We start from the raw sequence: 22,212 nt of genomic DNA, 5'->3' as shown, positions 1-22,212 counted from the left end.
TACAGTGCTCTTTCAATACTGCACTGGAGTGCCAAACCTAGAATAGAAACTCTGACTCTTGGGATTCAGAAATGAGAATCCCAACAACTAAACCAATCTTCTTCAGTTCTGTCCCCGAGGGCAGGTCCTTGGCAATTTTTTGCCAAACCATGGCAGAGCGCCGTGATTTTTTGACTACGGGTAGGGCTTGCAGGCAGGCCCAAGTGTGCCAGAGCCAGACCAAGGATTGAAGCCCATGCTGTTGGCATTAATCTGATCCACATGTTAGCTGTCTAGCCAACTGAGCTAACCTAATGCTTTAAAAATGATGAAACAACCAGCCGAAATATAATGGTACAATGCAATTGTGAGACGAAAATAGACCAAAGTCCATCTAGTTAGTCTTCCAGCTTCCTGGTAGACAAATGATAAAAATGATACAACAATAACAGGAATTGACCTGTAGTAATGATGATCTGCCTAAAGGCTGACTCTCTGCTCATTTCTCCACACCTCACCATCTTGAGCTTTCCTCTTCAGTTACTTGTAGGGGCCTTCCACTTTCAATTTCAAGTTGTCTAACCTCATCGTTCTCCTTCTCCCTCTTGGTTCTACATCCCTCTAATCCTCCTTTAATCACCTCCTTCAGCAAATTCTCATTCCTTAAAATATAGTCAATTCAACCTTGTTTGTTACCTGATCTCATCATTTCCTGATGATATTTACCAATGATCTTTCCTCCTCCACTATCCTGAGAACTTCTTCATTGCTCTCGTGTTCTCTCCAACTGACCCGCGCCGTCCTTCTCCAGAACCACATTTCACAGCTTCCTAATCTTTGGATGTCACCTTTTCTCAAGTTTCACATTTCAGCCCCATTCAACAAGACACTCTAAATTACAGCAATAATGTCTATTGATTAGTTTATGACAACCCCGATGAGAGGTGAGGAAACCCCCTTCCCCCCTCCCAACTCCCAGGGGTGGAGAGCTTTAGGAACCATAGGTCCAAAGTCACCTGTTCCTCCCAAGCATGCTACACTTCCCACATATCTGGCAGAATTTGCCATTTTTGAAGCTAGGTGCCGTGGCGGGTGGGGTTTGTGGCGCGTTTACCGCTGTCGGAGTGACGGGAAATTATGCCCAATTTTGTACTCAGAGGCTAATTAATTACACATAGGCGAGTATCTTTCCAAATCACATGGCGGGTCGGGAACTGATTTACCCGCCCGCCGTTACCTAATGGAGTCGAAGATCCGGGCGCTATATTTAAACACCACCCAAACACACACATTCATTCTCGCCAGCCCAGCTGTGTTCAGGAGATGTCTCAAAATGGCTGCATGCAAGAAGAATGCTGCTCCGAGGTTCAGCTACAACTTCTTCCAGGTTTTGTTAAGAGGAGTGTGCCAACACTGGGATGTCCTGTGCCCCAGGGATGGCTCCAGCAAGCCCTCAAAATGCACCTCACTAGCCTGGGAGACGCTCGCAAGGGAGGTCAGCTCATCAGGTACCCGCCCTAGAAACACCATGCAGTGCAGGAAGAGGATGAATGATCTCATCCACTCCATGAGTGCAAGTCAACCTTTAGCTCACTCCAATCTCACTATATCATGCAGTCAAAGGGTTATACTGCTCAGGAATCTCACGCAATATTAGCAGGGGAGACAACAGCACTGATTGTCTCATCGACATTTTGACATCACCAGCATCTCATCTATCATGCTGCACAAACTCTATCCTCAGCCCTTACTGGAGAGGGCTCATCACACACAGGAGACATGCATGCTTCCGAACCTCTGCTCCAGCCCTTCTCATCAAATTCCATTCATTTGTCTTCATGCAGGCCAAACCTGCCTAGGGCAGGAGGGAGAGATCCCAGACTGGAGGAGGGATGGCCAACATACTGGAGCTCACTCCCTTTGAGGAGGATGCCACTGAGTTGGCAGGGGATGACAGAGATCGCTCTTGTGGGGAAGGTGAGATCAGCCTCTCCCAGCAAGCCAGTACGGATGAGCCCTCCATGAATTGATCACATCCTGACATTCACAGTGAATGACATGCAATCTTGTATTCAGCCTGTTCGTCAACTAAATCTATCTTCTCTCTCTTACAGGAACCAGCAGGTCCAGGCACACCAACAGGGCCAACATAAGCCCCAGCCCCCAGCCCACCTCAGAAGAGGATGCTGAGGAATCACCTGATGAAGATCAGTCACAGTGTTCACCCGCACCACCCCTGCCTCCCACTCCGCCCCGATCAGTGGGTCATGGTTCTAGATTAAGCTCAGGGTCATTTTCTGGAGAATACCTCACTGACAAGTCTTCACAACAGGTGGAGATAGTTACAGCCCAGGTCTCTGGCACTCGGAGGACTGCTGGAAATCAGGCACCCCCTGAGCCCGAGTCAGATGATGAGCCTCTGCAAGCGTCTGCCGAAAAAATGTTGGAGATGCAACGACAGGTGGGGGAAAATCAGAGAGGCAGTCAACAGGCTAGAGCGAAGGATGAAGGAGTCCGTCCATGTTCTGTCTGATGCTATGGCTCCAAAATGCGAGCGCCTCTTGATCACCATGGGAAGGGTAGTGGCTGCCTTTGAGACCTTGGTCCAGCAGATGCTGCTGGATAAGTACTCGGACCTGCACTGTATCGCTATTGGCATTGGTGGGATCCATCAGTTTCTGGGTGAGAGGCGGACGAGGCACTTTGACCTTCCTCCAAGTGCACCTTCTCCTCGGTCAGGGAGGGGGCCTTGGGCACCCACGGGGAGGATGAGCGTCCGCCAGATGCTCCAAGGCCTCCGCAAAGGACACTCCAAGGGTGTCCAGCCGCTCCAAATCCCCTCTGCCTGTGACCCCATCAACTCTAGCTGGTCAGGCTGAAGAGGGTGCATCTGCCCCTGAGTAAGAAATCCTTATCAGGTTGGAGGCCTCCAGGCCTGGGGCCTCCAGAGGATGTCTGCCAAGGTCATCTTAGACAACAGGGCGTAGCAGGCAGCAGACTGTCTCCACCTCTGCTGCAGATGTAGGGACTGCACCCATGCATAATGGTAGGGTTAGAAAAATTAAGAAATTTTGACATCGCTACTGGGTCATGGGTGTTCAATCACTGTATATTTCATGCACATTTGTAAATACATTTGCTGTTCATGAGAATGGGCTTGTCATTTGAAAGTGTCGTGCATATGCATCTATGTGCCCTCTTAATGCAAGGCTGAGTGATGCTCCCACTCAGTGAGTGTCTGCTTTTATGAGCCTCACATTCATGTGATATCTACCTGACTCATGATAGTTGCTCAACCCTTGTGTTATGTCAGGGAGATGAATCAAACTCTTTATCGGAAGTGTTTGCAAAATGCGTTAGTAACATCTATTCTCTATAAGACAACATGGAGTTAGGCCTGCTGAAGCCTTGGAGGGTTAGCTGTAATTGTATCTCTTCACCGGTAGTGCCAAAGCTCAAGACCTGCAGCCACAATGATCTCTCTAACCATGCGTGCATCTCAGTGTCTGCTAAAGTTTCTCACTAACGTGGCAACGACTGCATCAAGTCCTTTAACGCAGAGTTTGCACTGTTGTGCCGACTTCCCAGAGCACACGGATATAGGGCTCACTGCTGACCTTTCCAAAGATTAGAGCCTGATGAATCATGAGGGTTGAAGGTGCAAGTCCAAATGCTGAACTTGCCCTCAATGTTACTGGTTGTAAAGACCTTTCAGTGCACTGGCATGGCATTTAACAGCAGGAAGGATGTGGCCATCTCCCGTTGCCTGCTCCTTACTGCTCCTGAATCTTGTGGCTATCAATGAGGCATGGGCACATCTTCCACGCCGTGTTTCTTCGATGGCATCATCACGTGGACGTTGACCCTCATCTCCCTCTTCAGTTTCTTGCCCTTCCTGCTCTTCATCATCCGAGGAGCTCTCAGCCTCCTCCATGTCTCCCTCTGGCAAGAGACCCCCCCTTTTAAGTGCCAGGTTGTGAAGGATGCAACAGATGCGATTATGTGGGACACCCTTTGAGGGCAGTACTGCAGAGCTCCACCTGAGGGGTCCAAACATCAGAAGCATATCTTCAGGATGCCAATGGTCTGCTCAATGATGGATCATGTGGAGCTGTGCGCCATGTTATATCTCTTCTCCGAGGCACTCTGAGGACGATGCACGGGTGTCATGAGTCATTGTTTGAGCGGGTACCCTTTATCCCCCAGTAGCCAGCACTGTTATTACTGAGGCCTTTCGAATATTTGAGGCACCTGGGAATAACTCAGGATGTTTGAATCAGAGTACCTGGCACAAACATGCACGATGTGCTTCTGATGACCACACACCAGTTGAACGTTCAGGAAGTGGAACCTTTCCTGTTAACGAACATCAGGGGCTGCTGCCATGGAGCCCTCAAAGCCACATGTGTGCAATCAATTGCACCCTGTACTCTAAGGAAGCCTGAGATAGCTGCAAACCCATGAAATCTAGCAGCCTGGCTAGCTTCATCGAGTGTGAACTTCACATAATGTTGAACCTTACTGTAGAGGGCTTCTGTCACCTCCTTGATACAGTTATGTGTGGAGGACTGTGAGATGCCACACAGGTCCCCTGTGGATCCTGGAATGATCTGCAGGCAAAGAAATTGAGCGCGGCGGTGACCTTCAGGCCCACTGGCAGGGGATGTCCTCCCAGCCCACGGGATTGCATGTCATGTGGTGGACATTCCAGCCCTCCCCCACTGAACCCATCACTGTTGACGTCCCCATGTCCCATGTGGACCTCATCCCTCCCCATCTTGAGGCTCTGCGCATGGTCACATACAGAGGAGATCCCTGCCAGGACAGCTTCGAGTATTCCCCCCCCCCGCCCCCCACCAACTTATTACGTTTTCCCCATTTAAAGGCTGCAGTTGCCTCCCCTAACCATGACCATCCATCTGCAGCCCAGTACCAAGCCAGACAAGCCCATCACTACAGACTGTGAACACACCTGCACACCAAGCTGTGCCTTACCTCAATTGATCATACAGGTCTTGCCCTCCCTGGAGTGGCAGTATGACACGCATGCCATGCCTAGCCCTGTAAAGCCCGCAAAGCCCCAGGGCTGCCTTTAATCTCTCACTCCGACTTATTGGCCCCAGACCAGGGACTATATCTGCCTGTCATTGAGCTCCCCCGGTCCCCTCATGACTGATCATAACACAATCTCCCTCCCCCCCAGCACACCCGCCTCTCTATCAGTGTGCGATCCATCCCTCTTGTGTCACACTAACACAATCCTCCTTCCTATTCCGGAGTCTGCTTATATCCCCTCCCATTCATACAGTACAGTTCCCATCCACCCCCTTATGTGTCTGCGTTCTAGTCTTCCATGTTGGGCTCCAGCTTCCCCACCCTTGGTTTCCCCTCTGCCTGCCATCTTTCCCGCTCCCCTTGCAACTCCTCCATAGCCCATTGCCCCTATGTGTCCGTCATCCTTCCCCCTTTCCAACTCCTCCATAGCCCATTGCCCCCATGTGTCCGTCATCCTTCCCCCTTTCCAACTCCTCCATAGCCCATTGCCCCCATGTGTCCGTCATCCTTCCCCCTTTCCAACTCCTCTAGAGCCCATTGCCCCCCATGTGTCCATCATCCTTCACCGCCCCCCCACTACCCCTCCCCAATCCCCGGTTGCAATGCTGGCCTCTGTAACAGAGTGCAGCCCTGCCTGAGAGCCACTGCACAGTGATGTCCTCCCAGAATACGGAGGCATCCACTGCGAGCAGACCAGCTTCACCTCCGCCAGTATGGTGTTGCACTGCCATCGCTAAGAAACCGGAACAGCACTGTTGCAAGTTGGGTCTGAATGTTGCACTCCTAAGTCACAAGTGAAGTGAGGGCTGACTGATGCACACCACTCATTTCCAAACGTGTTTTAGACTGGTCTCAATTTCACTGGCATGATGCAAGATTGGAAGGTGGAACATGATTCTGGTGAGTCGCGTTTTTAATGACCTAATGAGCATTCATGACATGGTAATGAATGCAAATAGTGTTCCTGACATTAATCAGCGGGAAACCTAACCCACCATGAAAGGGGTGAGGGGGAAATTCCGAACTGTTTTACTGCCGGCGGGAATCTGATTTTTGGCCTCTCTCCAAACTTTCTGCTCCATGAAACTGCTGCTGGCAGGAGGGGAAAATTCCACCCATCATATCAAATTATTCATATACTGTATCCTAAAATGTTATTTCCTGAAATAAACCCATATGATCCAGATTTTGCTTTAGTGGGCCATTTTGTGGGCTCCATTCATTAGATTTTTTTCCCCTCACCCTTCAGGTGAAGTCAATGGGATATCTGGGACCCTAGTAAACAAAAGGGATAACAGAATGTCTCCTTAAATTTAAGGTTAGAGAGGAATGACAGTGCAAGAAATAGGAAGAATTAGGCTAAATTTAGATAAATTTAGAAAGATAAATGAAAAAAGACAAGTATCTTCCGACTAGGCACTTTACAGCCTTCCGGACTGAATATTGAGTTCAACAACTTTAGATCATGAACTCTCTCCTCCATCCCCACCCCTTTTCCGTTCCCCCTTTTTCCAATAATTTATATATATTTTTCTTTTCCCACCTATTTCCATTATTTTTAAATGTATTTCCATCCATTGTTTTATCTCTACCTTTTAGCCTATTTTGATCCCTTCCCCCCACCCCACCCCCACTAGGGCTATCTGTACCTTGCTCGTCCTGCTTTCTACCCTTAATGTCACCATTAGCACATTCCTTAGATAATATCACCACCGTCAACACCTCTTTGTCCTTTTGTCTATGACATTTTTTGGCAATCTCCACCTATCACTGGCCCCCTATCCAGCTCTACCTGTCCCACCCCCCTTAAACCAGCTTATATTTAACCTCTTTTCTATTTTTCCTTAGTTCTGATGAAGAGTCATACGGACTCGAAACGTTAATTGTGTTCCTCTCCGCAGATGCTGTCAGACCTGCTGAGTTTTTCCAGGTATTTTTGTTTTTGTTGTGAGAGGGAAAGTAAGTTTGGGTCAAGAGAGAGAGAAAGACTCAAGAATTTTAATAAAGCCTAGGAACAATGTACTACTTACAGGAGTAAGATCTCGCAACTCCAATTGTTCTCTTTCAGGGCTGGGGAGGTCATTGCAGGAGCTTAAATCTGGTCATAAAAAAGGGATCTTTGCATCATTAAGAACCAGCCCGAAAATTCCGCAGTGATTTTCATTCATTTTAGTGGCGCAAATGCAGAAATGTTTTGAAACTCACAGGGAGATTGAAGGTGAGCTCCTGTTTTTGCGAGGCTAATGGTGGAGCAGTGCAAATTGTCCAGCAACTTGTGGCATTTCACAACTCATGGCGCCTCTGTCTCACCATAAATTACTGAATAATTCACACATTAATAATGGTGAGCGCCATCCAAGTTGCCTTTATTTTTGCAACAAATCCTGGGCCGTTCTTTCTGCAGTTTAGTTTTGTATTTCCCCCTCTTTCAATGTTCTGCTGTCCTGGACAAGGTGCAATAGCTCGTCACGAGAGGTATAGACCTTTTATAGTGTCAGCCAGCAGAACTGTCCAGTTCCTAACAGTCTCTTGTCAGTCAGGCTGTTTAGCATGCTGACAGCAATTCACGGTAGGAGAAACTGAATGTAAGCCAACTGAACTTAAGTCAGTGGTGTGTAATGCTTATGCGATACTCTTAATCCATCAACTCAAATTTCTCCCACCACCTGTAAAGGCCAATGTTTCACCTTGATACAGAGCTCCAAATACTTTCTCCAGGTACCACCCAAGACGGAAGGGCTGAATCTGTTATTTGTGTCGCCAGGTATTGCAGTTTAAATGTAAGCTATAGGAATATTTTGCACTTTTTGTTGTGCCTTTGTGACACGGCTGCATGATTCCCCATATGGAAGACTGTCACAGAGGGTCACTTGTGATGTCATTATTTTGTGCACGAATATCGCAGTATCTCAGTGAAGTTGTCATAAACCTTTCGCTTATAACAGAACTCTAAATGCCAAGTTAACTCCCCAGCAATATTTATACCTGCTATTTAATCAATGGGAGAAAGTCATTAGCATAATATGAACAGATTGCAATGTTTTAACCTAATCAGAATTATTGGTTTTGCATTTACCATATGTAGCAATTCCACTTAAGTAAATGGGGAATAGGGTAAGAGTTGTGAGATTGTAATAAATTCTGGACCTGATGCTCAGTACTATATTATTCCATCAGTCTGGTAATAGGAGAGTGCCTTACTTGCCGAGCAATTTAAAGGACAACAGCATCTCGATTATAATTGCAGTTAACTGAAAGGTCACTTAGTATTATAGTTATTTTTATTTTCCTTGTTCATTTTGATTGTCAGGTTTACAGGTCCTGTTCTTTCTTTGTTTTCAGGCATGTGCTGGATACCTGGAACTCTCTTTGCCCCCAGAAGCTATTGAGACTCAGTCAGTTGAAAATATCAAACCTGAGGTTGAGAGTTTTTTGTTTGACGAGGGTATTAAGGGGATGTTGAACAAAAGTGCGTAAATGGAGTTGCGTATGGGATAGTCTCATCTAGGTGTTTAAGTTGATTAAAGGAGTTGGTAGGGCAGATAGAGAGAAACTATTTCCTCTGGTGGGGAAGTCTAGAAGAAAGGGTGTAATCCTTTCACAGGGATGATGTCATGAATCACTTCTTCACACAAAAGGCAGTGGAAATCTGGAACTCTCTGCTCCCCCTGTTGAGGCTGGGGTCAAATCAAAATTTCAAAACTGAGGTCAATCCATTTTTGTTGGATAAGGAAACTAAGGGATTTGAAACTAAGATAGGTGGATGGAGTTAAGATACAGATCAGCCATGATCTAATTGAATGTTTCCATAACCCTCCACTTCATTAGGTGTGTAGAGTAGTAAATGGCATCTCATGATAGCAGTTTGACCCATAAGCACTGATGGTAATGGTTAAAAAGCTCTTTTGAAGCAAACAGATTCATAAGGAAAAGAGGGCTGGGGTATTCTCCATTTGTTAGCACTAGAAGTCTACGTCTGACATCGTAGTATGTGTTGTTACACAATGTGGTGTGTGACAGCAACAAAAACAGCTAGCATTTATAGAGTGCTTTAAAGTTGTAAAGCATCCCAAGCTACTTCACAGCAGCATAATCAGAGAAAATTTGACACCGAACCACAAAAGGAGACATTAGGAAAGGAAACTTGGTAAAAGAGGCAGGGTTTTAGGAGCATCTTAGAGGAGAGAGGGAGGGGAAGAGGTTTGGTGAGGGAATTCCAGAGTTTAGGGCCTCGACAGCTAATGGCACTGCCACCAATTGCAGAGCGATGATAATCAGGGATGTGTAAGAGGCCAGAATTGGAGAAGTGCAGAGATCTTGGAGGGTTCTAGTGTTGGAGGAGGTTACACAGATAGGGAGGAGAGAGACCAAGGAGGGATTTGAATTCAAGGATGAGAATTTTAAAATCGAGGTGTTGCCAGTGTAGGTCAACAAGCACAGGGGTGTTAGGTGAATGGGGCTTTGTATGAGTTAGGACATGGGCAACTGAGTTTTGAACAGGCACAAAGTTTATGGAGGGTGCAACGTGAGAGGTCAGCCAGGAAAACCTTGGAATATGATGATTAAACAAGTGATTTTCCACCTTTGGTTTAATGAAACTGGCTTTACTGATGTCGGTTATGGTTGAGGGGTTGGATGGGGAGGGTGTTTGGGGTGGAGATAATTTCTTGAGGGAGGGAGGGAACATCAGAGAGTTAATCCTCCAGGTCTTCTCTTTCTCCCCATCCTCCTTGAGACTAAGAATAGCACTGGGTGAGGAGGCATAGCAACTTGTCATGCTCATCATTTCAAAAGGAGTCTGTGTATGGCATAGGGAGGGAGTTAGACATAAGTAGGATGGGGAGGAGAAGAACAAAACAGTAATGTTCCCATATCTCATGTCTGGGTCTGCTGTAGACTCCAGAACATCACTGCAGGAGTTCCTCAGGGTAATGTGCTAGGCCCAACCATCTTCAGCTGCTCCATCAATGACCTTCCTTCCATCATAAGGTCAGAAGTGGGGATGTTCGCTGATGATTGCACAATGTTCAGCACCATTCGCCACTTCTCAGATACTGAAGCAGTTTATGCAAGATCTGGACAATATCCAGGCTTGGGCTGACAAGTGGCAAGTAACATTCACACCACCCAAGTGCCAGGCAATGACCATCTCCAACAAAAGAGAATCCAACCATCACCCTTTGATGTTCAATGGGCATTACCATCACTGAATCCCCCGCTATCAAAATCCTGGGGGTTACCATTGACCAGAAACTGAACTGGACTAGCCATATAAATACTGTGGCTACAAGAGCAGGTCAGAGGCTAGGAATAGTGCGGCGAGTAACCCACCTCCTGACTCCTCAAAGCCTGTCCACCATCTACAAGGCACAACTCAGGAGTGTGATGGAATACTCCCACTTACCTGGATGAGTGCAGCTCCCACAACACTCAAGAAGCTTGACACCATCCAGGACAAAACAGCCCGCTTGATTGCCACCACGTCCACAAACATTAATTCCCTCCACCACTAACACACAGTAGCAGCAGTGTGTATCATCTACAAGATGCACTGCAGGAATTCACCGAGGCTCCTTCAACAGCACCTCCCAAACCCACCACTGCTACCATCTAGAAGGACAAGGGCAGCAGATGGATGGGAACACCGCCACCTAGAATTTCCCCTCCAAGTCACTTATCATCCTGACTTGGAAATACATCGCCGTTCCTTCACTGTTGCTGGGTCAAAATCCTGGAACTCCTTCCTAACAGCACGGTTGGTGTACCCACACCACATAGACTGCAGCGGTTCAAGAAGGCAGCTCATCACCACCTTCTCGAGGGCAACTAGAGATGGGCAATAATTGCTGGACTAGCCAGTGAAGCCCACATCCCATGAATGAATAAAAATAATTGATGGAGATTGATTGCAATGATTAGTCAACAACCATCAGAAGAAGGCTCTCCATTATCTCCCCAGGTAAGAAGGCTCTCCACTATCTCCCCAGGTCAACTATGAATAGGCCATAAATGTCCTTTCTGACCTTAACCTGACATAATCATAAAGTACAGAAGGTGGCCATTGGGCATGTGCCAATTCTTTGAAAGAGCTATTGTTCAGAGGAGATTCACTGGACTCATTCCTGAGATGAAGGGGCTGTCTTATGGAGAAAGGTTGAACAGGTTAGGCCTATAGCCATTGGAATTTAGAAGAATGTGAGGTGATCTTCTTGAAGCATTTAAAATCCTGAGGGGACTTGATAGGGTGGATCCTGGAGCATGTTTCCTCCTCTTTTGGGGGAGACTAAAACTAGGGAACATAGTTTACAAATAAGAGGTCTCCCTTTTAATACAGAGATGAGAAAACTTTCTCTCAAAGGATCAATGGTGTGTGGAGCTCTCTTCCCCAGAAAGTAGTGGTGGCTGGGCCTTTGAATTTATTCAAGGCACAGTTAGACAAATTTTTGTTAGGCAAGGAACTCAAGGGTTATTAGGGCCAGACACGAAAGTGGAACTGAGGCCACAATCATACCAGCCATGATCTTATTGAATGGCGGAGCAGGTTCGAAGGGCCAAATGGCCTATTCCTGCTCCTATGTTCATGTGCAATTAGTCCCACTCCTCTGCTCTGCCCTGTGAGATTTTTTTTCCAATTCAAGTATTTATTCAATTCCCCTTTGAAAGTTACTATTGAATCTGCTTTCACCGCCCTTTGAGGCAGCGCATTCCAGATCACATCAACTCGCCGCGTTAAAAAAAATGCTCCACATTTCTCCTCTGGTTTTTTTTTGACAATTATCTGAAAATTCTAAGACTAAATAATAAAACAATTGAGAAAATAACTGACCCTTTAAGAACAAGCACTCGCTGCAGGTATCCTGGTCTTCTGTCAGACCTGGAGAGAGAGAGAGAGGTAGAACTAGGAAAGAGGTTCTGCATAGAGAGTATGAGGAGGTTGGCACTAAATTGAAAAGCAGAACCTCAAAGGTTATAATCTCTAGATTGTTACCTGAGCCGCATGCAAATTGGCATAGGCTACAGAAAATTAGAGGGATGAATACATGGTTCAGAGACTGGTGTGGGAGAAGTGGGTTCCAGTTTGTGGGGCACTGGCCCCAGTACTGGGCAAAGTGGGGGCTGTACCTTTGGGATGGTCTACACCTGAATCAGGCTGGGACCAGTGTTCTTGCGAATCACATAACTAGGGAAGTAGAGAGAGCTTTAAATTAAGTAGTGGGGGCAAGGGATCAAATGTGGAAAGATGTGATACATCAAAGAATAGAGATAAGGTAAGAGAGGAAAATAGTAATATGGGAAATGAGTGTCAGAGAATGGCAGGAAGGGACAGGGAGAAAAAAACCTAAGAATGCACAAATAATCAAGACTAGATGTTACAAAGATAAGAAAAAGTCTAAACTAAAGGCTCTGTATCTGAATGCGTGTAGCATTCATAACAAAGTCAACAAATTGATAGTGCACATTGAAGTAAATAAATATGATCTGATAGCAATTATGGAGACCTGGCTGTAAGATGACAAAGATTGGGTCCTGAATACTGAGGGGTATGTAGGACAAATTATACAAGAAATATTGGGTGCTTTTGACAAAGGAACGGCAATAATCATGGGTGACTTTAATCTACATATAAACTGGAAAAATCAGATTGGCAGTAGTAGCCTGGATGAGGAGTTCATAGAATGCTTTTGGGGTAGTTTCTTGGAGCAGCATGTTCTGGAACCAACCAGAAAGCAGGTTATATTAGGCTTGGTATTGTGTAATGTGACAGGGTTAATTAATGACTTCAGAATGAAGGTATCCCTAGGTAGTAGCGACCACAATATGATTGAATTTTACATCCAGCTTGAAAGGGAGAAGAGTGGGTCTGAGACTAGTATTTTAAACTTAAATAAGGGCAACTATGTGGGCTAGCTGAAGTAAACTGCGATACTAGACTAGGGGATAGATCAATAGAGAAGCAGTGGCAGACATTTAATGGGATATTTCAGAATTCTCAGAATAAGTATGTTCCTATGAACAAAAATTCTAAAGGGAGGACCCACAATCCATGGTTAACTGAAAAAATAATGCAGATGGAGTATAATGTGGGAAAATGTAAATTGTACACTTTGGCAGGAAGATTAAAAAAGCAGAGTATTACTTAAATGGAGAATGATTGCAAAATTCCAAGGTGATGAGGGATCTAGGTGTTCTAGTGCATGAGTCACAAAAAGTTAGTATGCAGGTACAGCAAGTAATTAAGAAGGCTAATGGAATACTATCCTTCATTATGAGAGGAATTGAACATAAAAGTAAGGATGTTATGTTTCAGTTATACAGGGCATTGGTGAGATGTATCTCGAATACTGTGTGCAGTTTTGGCCTCCTTATTTAAGGAAGGACGTAAATGCGTTGGAGGCAGTTCAGAGGAGGTTTACTAGATTGATACCTGGAAAGAGCAGGTTGTCTTATGAGAAAAGGTTGGACAGGCTGGGCTTGTTTCCACTGGAGTTTTGAAGAATGAGGGGCAACTTGATTGAAGTATAAAAGATCCTAAATGGTCTTGACAAGGTGGATGTGGAAAGGATGTTTCCTCTTGTGGGTGAATCCAGAACTAGGAGGCACTGTGTTAAAATTAGGGGTCCTGTTTATAGGACAGAGATGAAGAGAAATCAAGAAATAAAGGATTGAATGTTGAACGCTGGTGTTAGAGTTAGGAGGGTTAAATAGAAAGCTTGATTGAAGCACTGAGCTTGGAGAAGTTTAAAAAGATACAGAGACAAGTGGCGAGGTGAAAGGGTTTTTGGAGGGAACTGCAGAAGTATGGTTGAGGAATGTAAAGATTCTACCACCAATGGTTGGAGAAAGCTCATGAGCCTTCTCTCATAAGAACAAATGAAATTGGAACAGAAGCAGGCCATTCAGCCCCTCGAGCCTGCTTCGCCATGCAATAAGATCATGGCTGATTTGTTTGTGTTTCAAGTTCCACATTCCCATCTACCACCAATAACCTTTGGTTCCCTTGCCTAACACAAATCTATCTACCTCTGCCTTAAAAATATTCAGTGACCCCGCTTCCACTCCCTTTTGAGGCAGAGTTCCAAAGTCTTTCAGTTGAGACATTGAACCGAGACTCATCCAGGTAAAATATCCCATGGTGCTGTTGGGAAAAGGGCAGCAGAATTCTCCAGATGACCTGACCAACCTTTATTCCTCAACCAACATATGTAAAACAGATTATCTGGTCATTTATCTCGTTATTGCACATCAGGGCAGGGCTTCCCAAACTGTGGGTCACAATCCTCAGTGGGGTCAGATGAGATGAGATTCTGGGTTTGCAAGCTGTGAGGCAGCAATGGCTGCCATGAAGCTCTGATTGAATGTTGACAGCTGTGAGTCTCCTTTAAATCCTCACATTTTTTAACGGTAGGTGCTGCGTAATTTTCTGATATCTGAGGCCTGATTCCTGCTCCAAAAAAGCCATTGGAAATATAGGTTGTTTAAAAATCCCTGAAGGTTAAACACTTTGCCCTCTCCCTGCCGCCCCCCACCAATCCTCACTGGCATTTCATCCCCTCTCTGTTGGGAACCGAGGGGTCCTGGCAATTTTCAAATTTTCAGGCCTTGAAATGGGGTCATAGTGGGAGAAAGTTTTGGAGCACTGACACGTGGCCTTGTGTGCAAATTGGTTGCTGGATTTCACTGCCTAACAACAACAATTGCACTTCGAAAGCAGTTCTTTCTATTTACTGGAACACTATTTCTTGTGCCTGTAAAAATCTATAATAAGTAAATCAAAATAGGTTTGCCAGCTAATGCTTTTGAAGATGGGGAGAAGTGGAGAGACAGTGGCGCAGTGGTCTTGTCACCGGACTAGTAATCTAGAGACCCAGGGTAATGCTCTGGGGATCCGGGTTTGAATTCCATCATGGCAGATGGTGGAATTTGAATTCAATAAAAACCTGAAATTAAAAGTCTAACGATGACCTTGAAACCATTGTCAATTAGCGTAAAAACCCATCTGGTTCACTAATGCCCTTTAGGGAAGGAAATCTGCCGTCCTTACCTGGTCTGGCCTACATGTGACTCCAGACCCACAGCAATGTGGTTGACTCTTATCTGCCCTCTGAAATGGCCTAGCAAGCCACTCAGTTGTATCAAACCACTACTGCAGTGGTTACAAGAAGGCAGCTCACCATCACCTTCTCAAGGGAAGTTAGGGATGGCAACAAGTGCTGGCCTAGCCAGCAATGCCCACATCCCGAGAATGAATAAAAAAGGATCAAGAGATGAACAGTGGACAATTTGCAGAAAGTAAATTTGCATTTATATAGTGCCGTTCAGAACCTCAGGATGTCCCAAATTTATCTATAGCAAATAGAGTACTTTTATTCTTATTTTTCTAACAGCCTATCTCAAGCCTCTACAGACCCATAACTTTCTCTGGTCTATGCAATTACAGCAAATAAATCACTCGGATCAGTTGAGGTATAGAGGCACATTGAAATAAAGAGATACAGTACAACTTCTCACTAGCAATATAAAGTAAATGACTTTATATTGATAGAATCACTTACAGCACAGAAGGAGACCACTCGGCTCATCAAGTTCAGCTGCCCGCGGAGCAAGCCAGTTAGTCCCACTCTCCCACTTGATCCCCATAGCTCTGCAAGTTTATTTCCTTCAAGTGCCCATCCAGTTTCCTTTTGAAATCACTGCTTGTTTCCGCTTTCACCCCTTGCGTGGGCATTGAGTTCCAGGTCATTACCACTTGCTGCATAAAAAACATTCTTCCTCACATGTCCTTGTATCTCTTGCCCAAAAACTTTAACCTGTGTGTAGAGTCATGGAGTTCACCTTTTGATGGTCTTTTGTTTTCACTTTGACAGTGTTTAAATATGTTGACCTCGTCGAGTTCCATGAATTCTGTTCCTTGTCAAGATGTGGCGCTGAAAGCCTATAGTAAGGTAAGTCGGTCATACAGCCAGTGTGTGATTAATATATTGTTTATTCTATGTATGAGAAGTTGCAAAACAGATTTACCTCTCATTGGACCTCTCAGTTCTGATATCATCCTTGTAAATCTCAGAATCACAGAATTGTTACGGTGCAGAAGGAGGCCATTTGGCCCACTGCAGACATGATGGGCCAAGTGGCCTCCTTCAGTTCTGTAACGTAACTGTGATTCTGAGATTTACAAGGATGATACCAGAACTGAGAGGTTATAACTCTCAGGAAAGATTGAACCGGTTAGGGTTCTTTTCTCCAGGAAAATGAAGGCTGGGTATGAGCTAACAGAAGTATTAAACATTAATGGGGATTCAATAAGCTACGTTCCCATATCCTTTTGCAAATGCTATATTGATACTGGTCAGTCTCTCATGTCATTAGGAGGAAGTGCATCTGGTGTGATGTTCTCTATTGCAGGTGAGATGACATGGCTTTTGGGAACGCCGTCACACATCTATGTTTTGACACTGATAGTGCATTGGTGAATGAGTTCACTGTTCGTTGACACACCCACAACAAATCCATGCAACTCAAGCCCTCTGCACCCTTCGTCCCATTGCTATCAAGGGGGGAATGTTGTGTGGAGCTATCGCTTTAAGATATAAAGCCTGTGCAACTAATTGTTTTCACACTTCTGGGCTATTCTTGTGTTGTCATCTTTTTGTGGACTATGTCAGTGTTTTTTTTGGAGATGGTGGTTGACAACCATTGCTAGTTTTCTAGGTTGACTTGTACAATCACAAATTGTTTTGTGTGTAAGGATTTGGGATGGTTGTAGGTGCATTTAAGTTGAGCAATTGAGCTCAATGATGATTATTGAGGGGAGTATTGAGACTCTGAGAATAGATGGCAATTGGGGATAGTATTGACAGGCAATAAATAATAAGTAATGGAGGGTAGAGGAATATTAAGATTAGTTAGTGTGTTTAAGGTGTAGTGAGGAATCAGACTCTGAGGCTTTGAGTTGATGTGGGAACATAGAAGCAGGAATAGGCCTTTCGGCCCTTCAAACCTCTTCCGCCATTTGATAAGATCATGGCTGATTGTGGCCTCAAATCCACTTTCCTGTCTGACCCCCATAAGCCTTGTCTTTCTTGTCTATCAAAAATCGATCTAACTCCGCCTCGATGACCCAGCCTCCATTGCTGTCCGGGGAAGAGAATTCTACAGACCAACGAACCTCTGGGAGAAAAGATTTCACCTCATTTCCATCTTGAAATGGAGACCTCTGTTGTTAGGTTGTTTTGTGTTTCACCAAGAGGTTTGGAGGCTGTGTGTTTGAACATCAATTATATACATATCTCCAAGGTATAGCCCTAACTAGGTGCTATCTTCATTCCAACTACTCTCAGACTCTCTCTGCACAGTCTATCACCATGTGACTCTACATCATGCTGTGGGTGTTTTTTTTATTCATTCATGGGTTGTAGGCATTGCTGGCTATGCCAGCATTTATTGCCCATTCTTAATTGCCCTTGAATAGGTGGTGGTGAGCTGCCTTCTTGAACCACCGCTGTCCATGTGGTGTTGGTACATCCACGGTGCCATTAAGGAGCAAGTTCCAGGATGTTGACTCAGCGATAGTGAAGGAATGGCGATATATTTCCAAGTCAGGATGCTGATTGGCTTCAAGGGGAACTTCCAGGTGGTGGTGTTCCCATGTGTCTACTGCCCTTGTCCTTCTGAATGGTAGTGGTTGTGGGTTTGGAAGGTGCTGCCTAAGGAGACTTGGTGAGTTCCTACAGTGCATCTTGTAGATGGTATGCAATGCTGCCACTGTGCGTCGGTGCTGGAGGGGCTGAATGTTTGTGGATGGGATGCCAATCAAGCGAACTGCTTTGTCCACGATAATGTCAAGCTTCTTGAGTGTTGTTGGAGCTGCACTTATCCAGGCAAGTGGAGAGCATTCCATCACACTCCTGACTTGTGCCTTGTAGATGGTGTACAGGCTTTGGGGAGTCAGGAAGTGAGTTACTCTCCACAGGATTCCTAGTCTCTGACCTGCTCTCGTAGCCAGAGCATTTATATGGCTAGTGCAGTTCAGTTTCTGGTTGATGGTAACCCCCAGGATGTTGACAGTGGGGGATTCAGTGATGGTAATGCCATTGAATGTCATGGGGCAATGGTTAGATTCTCGGTTGTTGGAGGTGGTCATTGCCCAGTACTTGTGTGGCACGAATGTTACTTGCCACTTGTCAGCCCAAGCCTGGATATTGTCTGTTTAATGTATTTGGACATGGTCTGCTTCGGTATCTGAGGAGCCGCGAATGGTACTGAACATGGTGCAATCATCAGCGAACATCCCCACTCCTGACCTTATGATGGAAAGAAGGATAGAGCAGCTGAAGATGGTTGGGCATAGGACACTACCCGGAGAAACTCGTGCAGTGATGCCCTGGAACTGAGATGATTGTCTCCAGCAATCACAACCTTCTTCCTTTGTGCTAGACATGACTCTAACCAGCAGAGAGTTTTCCCTCTGATTCCCATTGACTCCAGTTTTGCTGCCACAGTCAGTCAAATGTGGCCTTGATGTCAAGGGCAGCCACTCTCGCCTCACCTATGGAGTTCAGCTCTTTTGTCCATGTTTGAATCAAGGCTGTAATGAGGTTAGGAGCTTAGCAACTGAAGATTTGTAAAAACAGGTGACAGGTCGTGATACAAACATGGAAAGAAGCATTGCCTTTTGTAGAGTGATTAACACTGCTATTGCTCCTTACCGAGAACTTCACAAAATTGAAAAGCAAAAGGTGAAGCAGTCAGGAATAAATAACATTGTTCTTTTTATCCACATCAATGTCTACATCAGCCATTTCACCCACTCCCTCTACGTCCACTCTCAAGTAAAGTACAGTACAGTAATTTGTACAGTAAGTGTGACAGATTTTACATTGTTCTTGTTTCCTTGCTTTGTTAAACAATTTCTCCAGCAAAGTTGTCTTGAATTTACTCAAAAATGCAGTTGTTATTGCCTCTGTGCCTGTAAAAAGTCAAATTCTGTGATTGCTGAAACCTATCTAATACACTCCCATTATAAAGTAAGTTCACTGTTTGCGATTTCGTCCTTTGCAAGAATTTACAGAAACATAACCCCTGCAAACGGCAGGACTTTACATTCATATAGCACCTTTTGTACATAAGGAAAGAAGATAGTTGCAAACTTAAATTTTTGGGAGGGAAAAGAAAGTGGGGAGCAAGCATTTGGGGGAGAAAAGGGACAAGGAGGACATATATTCAAGGGAAAAGATGGCAGAAAACAATGTTTGGAATGAACAAGGGCGATAGGAACATGCAATAACATAACAATGTGACCCTTCCTTGGTGTAAGGCTCTTCCTTTCCAGCTGCAGCGATTTCCATTTGTCAGATGTTATTGTCATATCAACAACAACAACTTAATTTATATCATACTTTTAGCATTGTAAAATCTCATGGCACTTGACAGGCATGATTGTCAAACAAAACCTGTCACCAAGCCACATGGGGAGATGTTTTGGTGACTAAAATCTTTTAAAATCTCTTTTTAAAGAGAGGGAGGTAGGGAAGCAGAGAGGTTTATGGAGATAGGGAAGCAGAAAGATTTAGGGAGGGAATGCCAGAGCTTAGGACCCATGCAACTGAGACTAATCATAGACAGATTACTGACTTAATGTCTTATTCAGGCTATTTTGCTGCCTGAACCCCTTCCATGTTGAATTCTATCTAGGACATTTGGGGCTCAATTTTAAGCAATTCAATACCCAATAGCGTTTCGATCAGGCCTTTGGTTTCCTTTTTGCTTGATTGCCCAATTGAAGTTAAGGTGATGCTGTTGTGGTGGTGAAACGGTTTCTGTATCTTGTCAGTTCTTAACACTTTACCTCTGACTCCTTTGCAGTGGCATGTTCACAGTCTAGCCAGTACTGAAATCTCAGGAAGGAAGAAGAACAAGGCAATCAAATCAAACTTTTATGGCATTGAAGTCTTGGAGCATCTGGAATGGCTGAACTGGGACCTGGGGGTAGCATCCACCAAACATCTAGTATTAAAGAATGTCCAGTTCAAAACTCAAAAACTCAAGTACAGGTGAGTTCTGCCATAGCTTTGCAGGAGCTTTAATGACTGAAGTAACCATTTCCATGTACATCTAGCCCTGGACTGTCCAAGTCTTTTGTCCTTTTGGGCCAGATAGGCTTGTACCACTGAACGTTGAAGGCCACTTAGGAAGTTTAAAGTCATATGCCCATTAATTCACATTTATCTCCATACACTGATGTAACAGATCCTGCCATTGTGATTTGGGATTTACCTGCCAATGGGGCAACAGGTGTAAGATCAGCACTTTTCAAATTGCCAGCCCAATGAATAAATCAGTGAATAAGAAATGACAGAAGGTAGGATCATGTTTTGAGGCCATGTTGCCAGGACTCAGAAACTGCACGGACAGTATTGTTGGACGCAGCTGATCTAGCCCATGCTTTCAATAATTCATACACCTTATCATAGAGCCTACTCAAACCATTTAATACAATGAAAAGCAAGACTTGCATTTATATAGTGCCTCTCATGACCCTGCAGCGTCCCAAAGTGCTATACAGCCAATTAAGTACCTTTGAAGTGTAGTCACTGGTATAATCATGGAATCTTACAGCACAGAAGTGGCCCATTGTGCCAGCTCTTTAAAAAGCTATCTAATTAGTGTTTCACCCACCCCACTGCTGCTCTTTCCCTATAGTTCTGCAAATTTTCCTTTTCAAATATAAATCCAATTCGGTTTTGAAAATTATTATTAAATCAGATTCCACCACCCATTCAGGCAATGCATTTGTGATCACGACAACCTATAACTTAAAAAATAAATTCTTATCATCTCCTTTGGCCCTTTTACCAATTACCTTAAACCTGTGTTCTATGGTTATTGACCCTCTTGCCATTGGGAACAGTTGCTCCTTATTGACTCTTCATAATTATGAATAGTTCTAGTAAATCTCCACTCAATCTTCTACTCTAAGGAGAAGAAACCCAGCTTCTTCTATCCACGTAAGAGAGTTCCTGATACCATTTTACGAATCTCCTGTGCCCCCTCTTCAAGGCTTATCCTCCCTAAAAGGTGGTGCCCCAAATTAGCACTTTGGTCCAACCATTTCAAGGCTTTAATTAGATTCCAGTTCCCTTTAAAACTTCTCAAAATTTTCTTGCTTGTGTTCAAATCCCTCTATTCCTTTGCCCCATACCTATTTCTATAACCTCGTCCAGCCCTACAACTCTACTAGATCTCTGCATTTCTCCAGTTTTGGCCTCATTAACACCCCGATTTTCATCACTTTACCAGTGGTGGCTGTATCTTCAGCTGCATAGGGCCTAAACTCTGTAATTTCTCCCTATACCTGTCTGCCTCTCTACCTTTCCCTCTCTGCCTCCTTTAGGAAGCTCCTTAAAACCCACCTCTTTGACCAAGGTTTTGGTCACCTGCTCTAATATCTCCTTAAGTGCCTTGGTGTCAAATTTTGTCTTGCTGCTGTGAAGCACCTGGGGGTGTTTACTAAGTTAAAGATGCTATATAAATATAAAGTTATTGTTGTATATAAATCTGCATCTTTCGTCTTACAGACCTCCATCCACTGAATTTTTCACTACGCTGTTCCCACAGCCAGTGGCCTTGGGTGCAGGGACCTCATACTCTCTGCCAATCACTTTTTGTGGTCTTGAGAAGGTAAAAAAGCAGAACAATGTTGGCATTGGTTCATGTCATTTCATATCTAAGTTTCCTTTTTATATTATATCTCCATCTGATCTTCAAGGTTTCTCCACATCGTGTAACACGCCTCAGTTAAGTAGGTGACCTGCTCTCAGGTCTCCTCATAGTGTCATAGAAATTTACAGTTTTGGGTTGTTTGGCTCATTATGTCCCCTGCTAAATGCTACCCCTGGAACTGGCTACCATGCAGTGTTGCTTGTTTCACCCATGCATATGGTGCTGACCACCATGGTGTAAAGATGATATCCATATAATGAGGCTCTTGAGGTGTTAGATGGGAAAAGCTGTGAGCAATGACTTAACAAACTAAGGGATCTTCAACCTCAAAGAGGGATGATGTCTTAGAGGGGACCTTAGTAAGATATGTAACAGATGGAGTAAACAAGGAGCATTATGTTTTCAGCTGTGCAAGGGTAACAGGGTCAGAGACCACCCTGCTTCAGGATTGGTGCAAGC

The 22,212-nt window shown here is 44.7% G+C and overlaps 2 protein-coding genes across 2 annotated transcripts in view; one reads left to right on the top strand and one right to left on the bottom strand.

Annotated features, from left to right (window-relative positions):
- Positions 1 to 22,212, bottom strand: part of LOC144686882 (tubulin alpha-1D chain) — a 917,839-nt gene that overhangs the window by 499,305 nt on the left and 396,322 nt on the right. The gene's annotated exons all lie outside the window — the stretch shown is intronic.
- Positions 15,909 to 22,212, top strand: part of cfap65 (cilia and flagella associated protein 65) — a 152,032-nt gene continuing 145,728 nt past the window's right edge. The window contains exons 1-3 of the mRNA XM_078552783.1: positions 15,909 to 15,977; positions 19,897 to 20,084; positions 21,609 to 21,711. Coding sequence (XP_078408909.1) covers positions 15,909 to 15,977; positions 19,897 to 20,084; positions 21,609 to 21,711 — 360 coding nt within the window. The remainder of the gene's footprint in view (positions 15,978 to 19,896; positions 20,085 to 21,608; positions 21,712 to 22,212) is intronic.

This window comes from Cetorhinus maximus, chromosome 11 (assembly GCF_964194155.1).
Source record: "Cetorhinus maximus chromosome 11, sCetMax3.hap1.1, whole genome shotgun sequence".
NCBI classification, from domain to species: Eukaryota; Metazoa; Chordata; class Chondrichthyes; order Lamniformes; family Cetorhinidae; genus Cetorhinus; species Cetorhinus maximus.
Note: the sequence above shows the minus strand (reverse complement) of the source record. Positions and strands in the feature narration are given on the sequence as shown.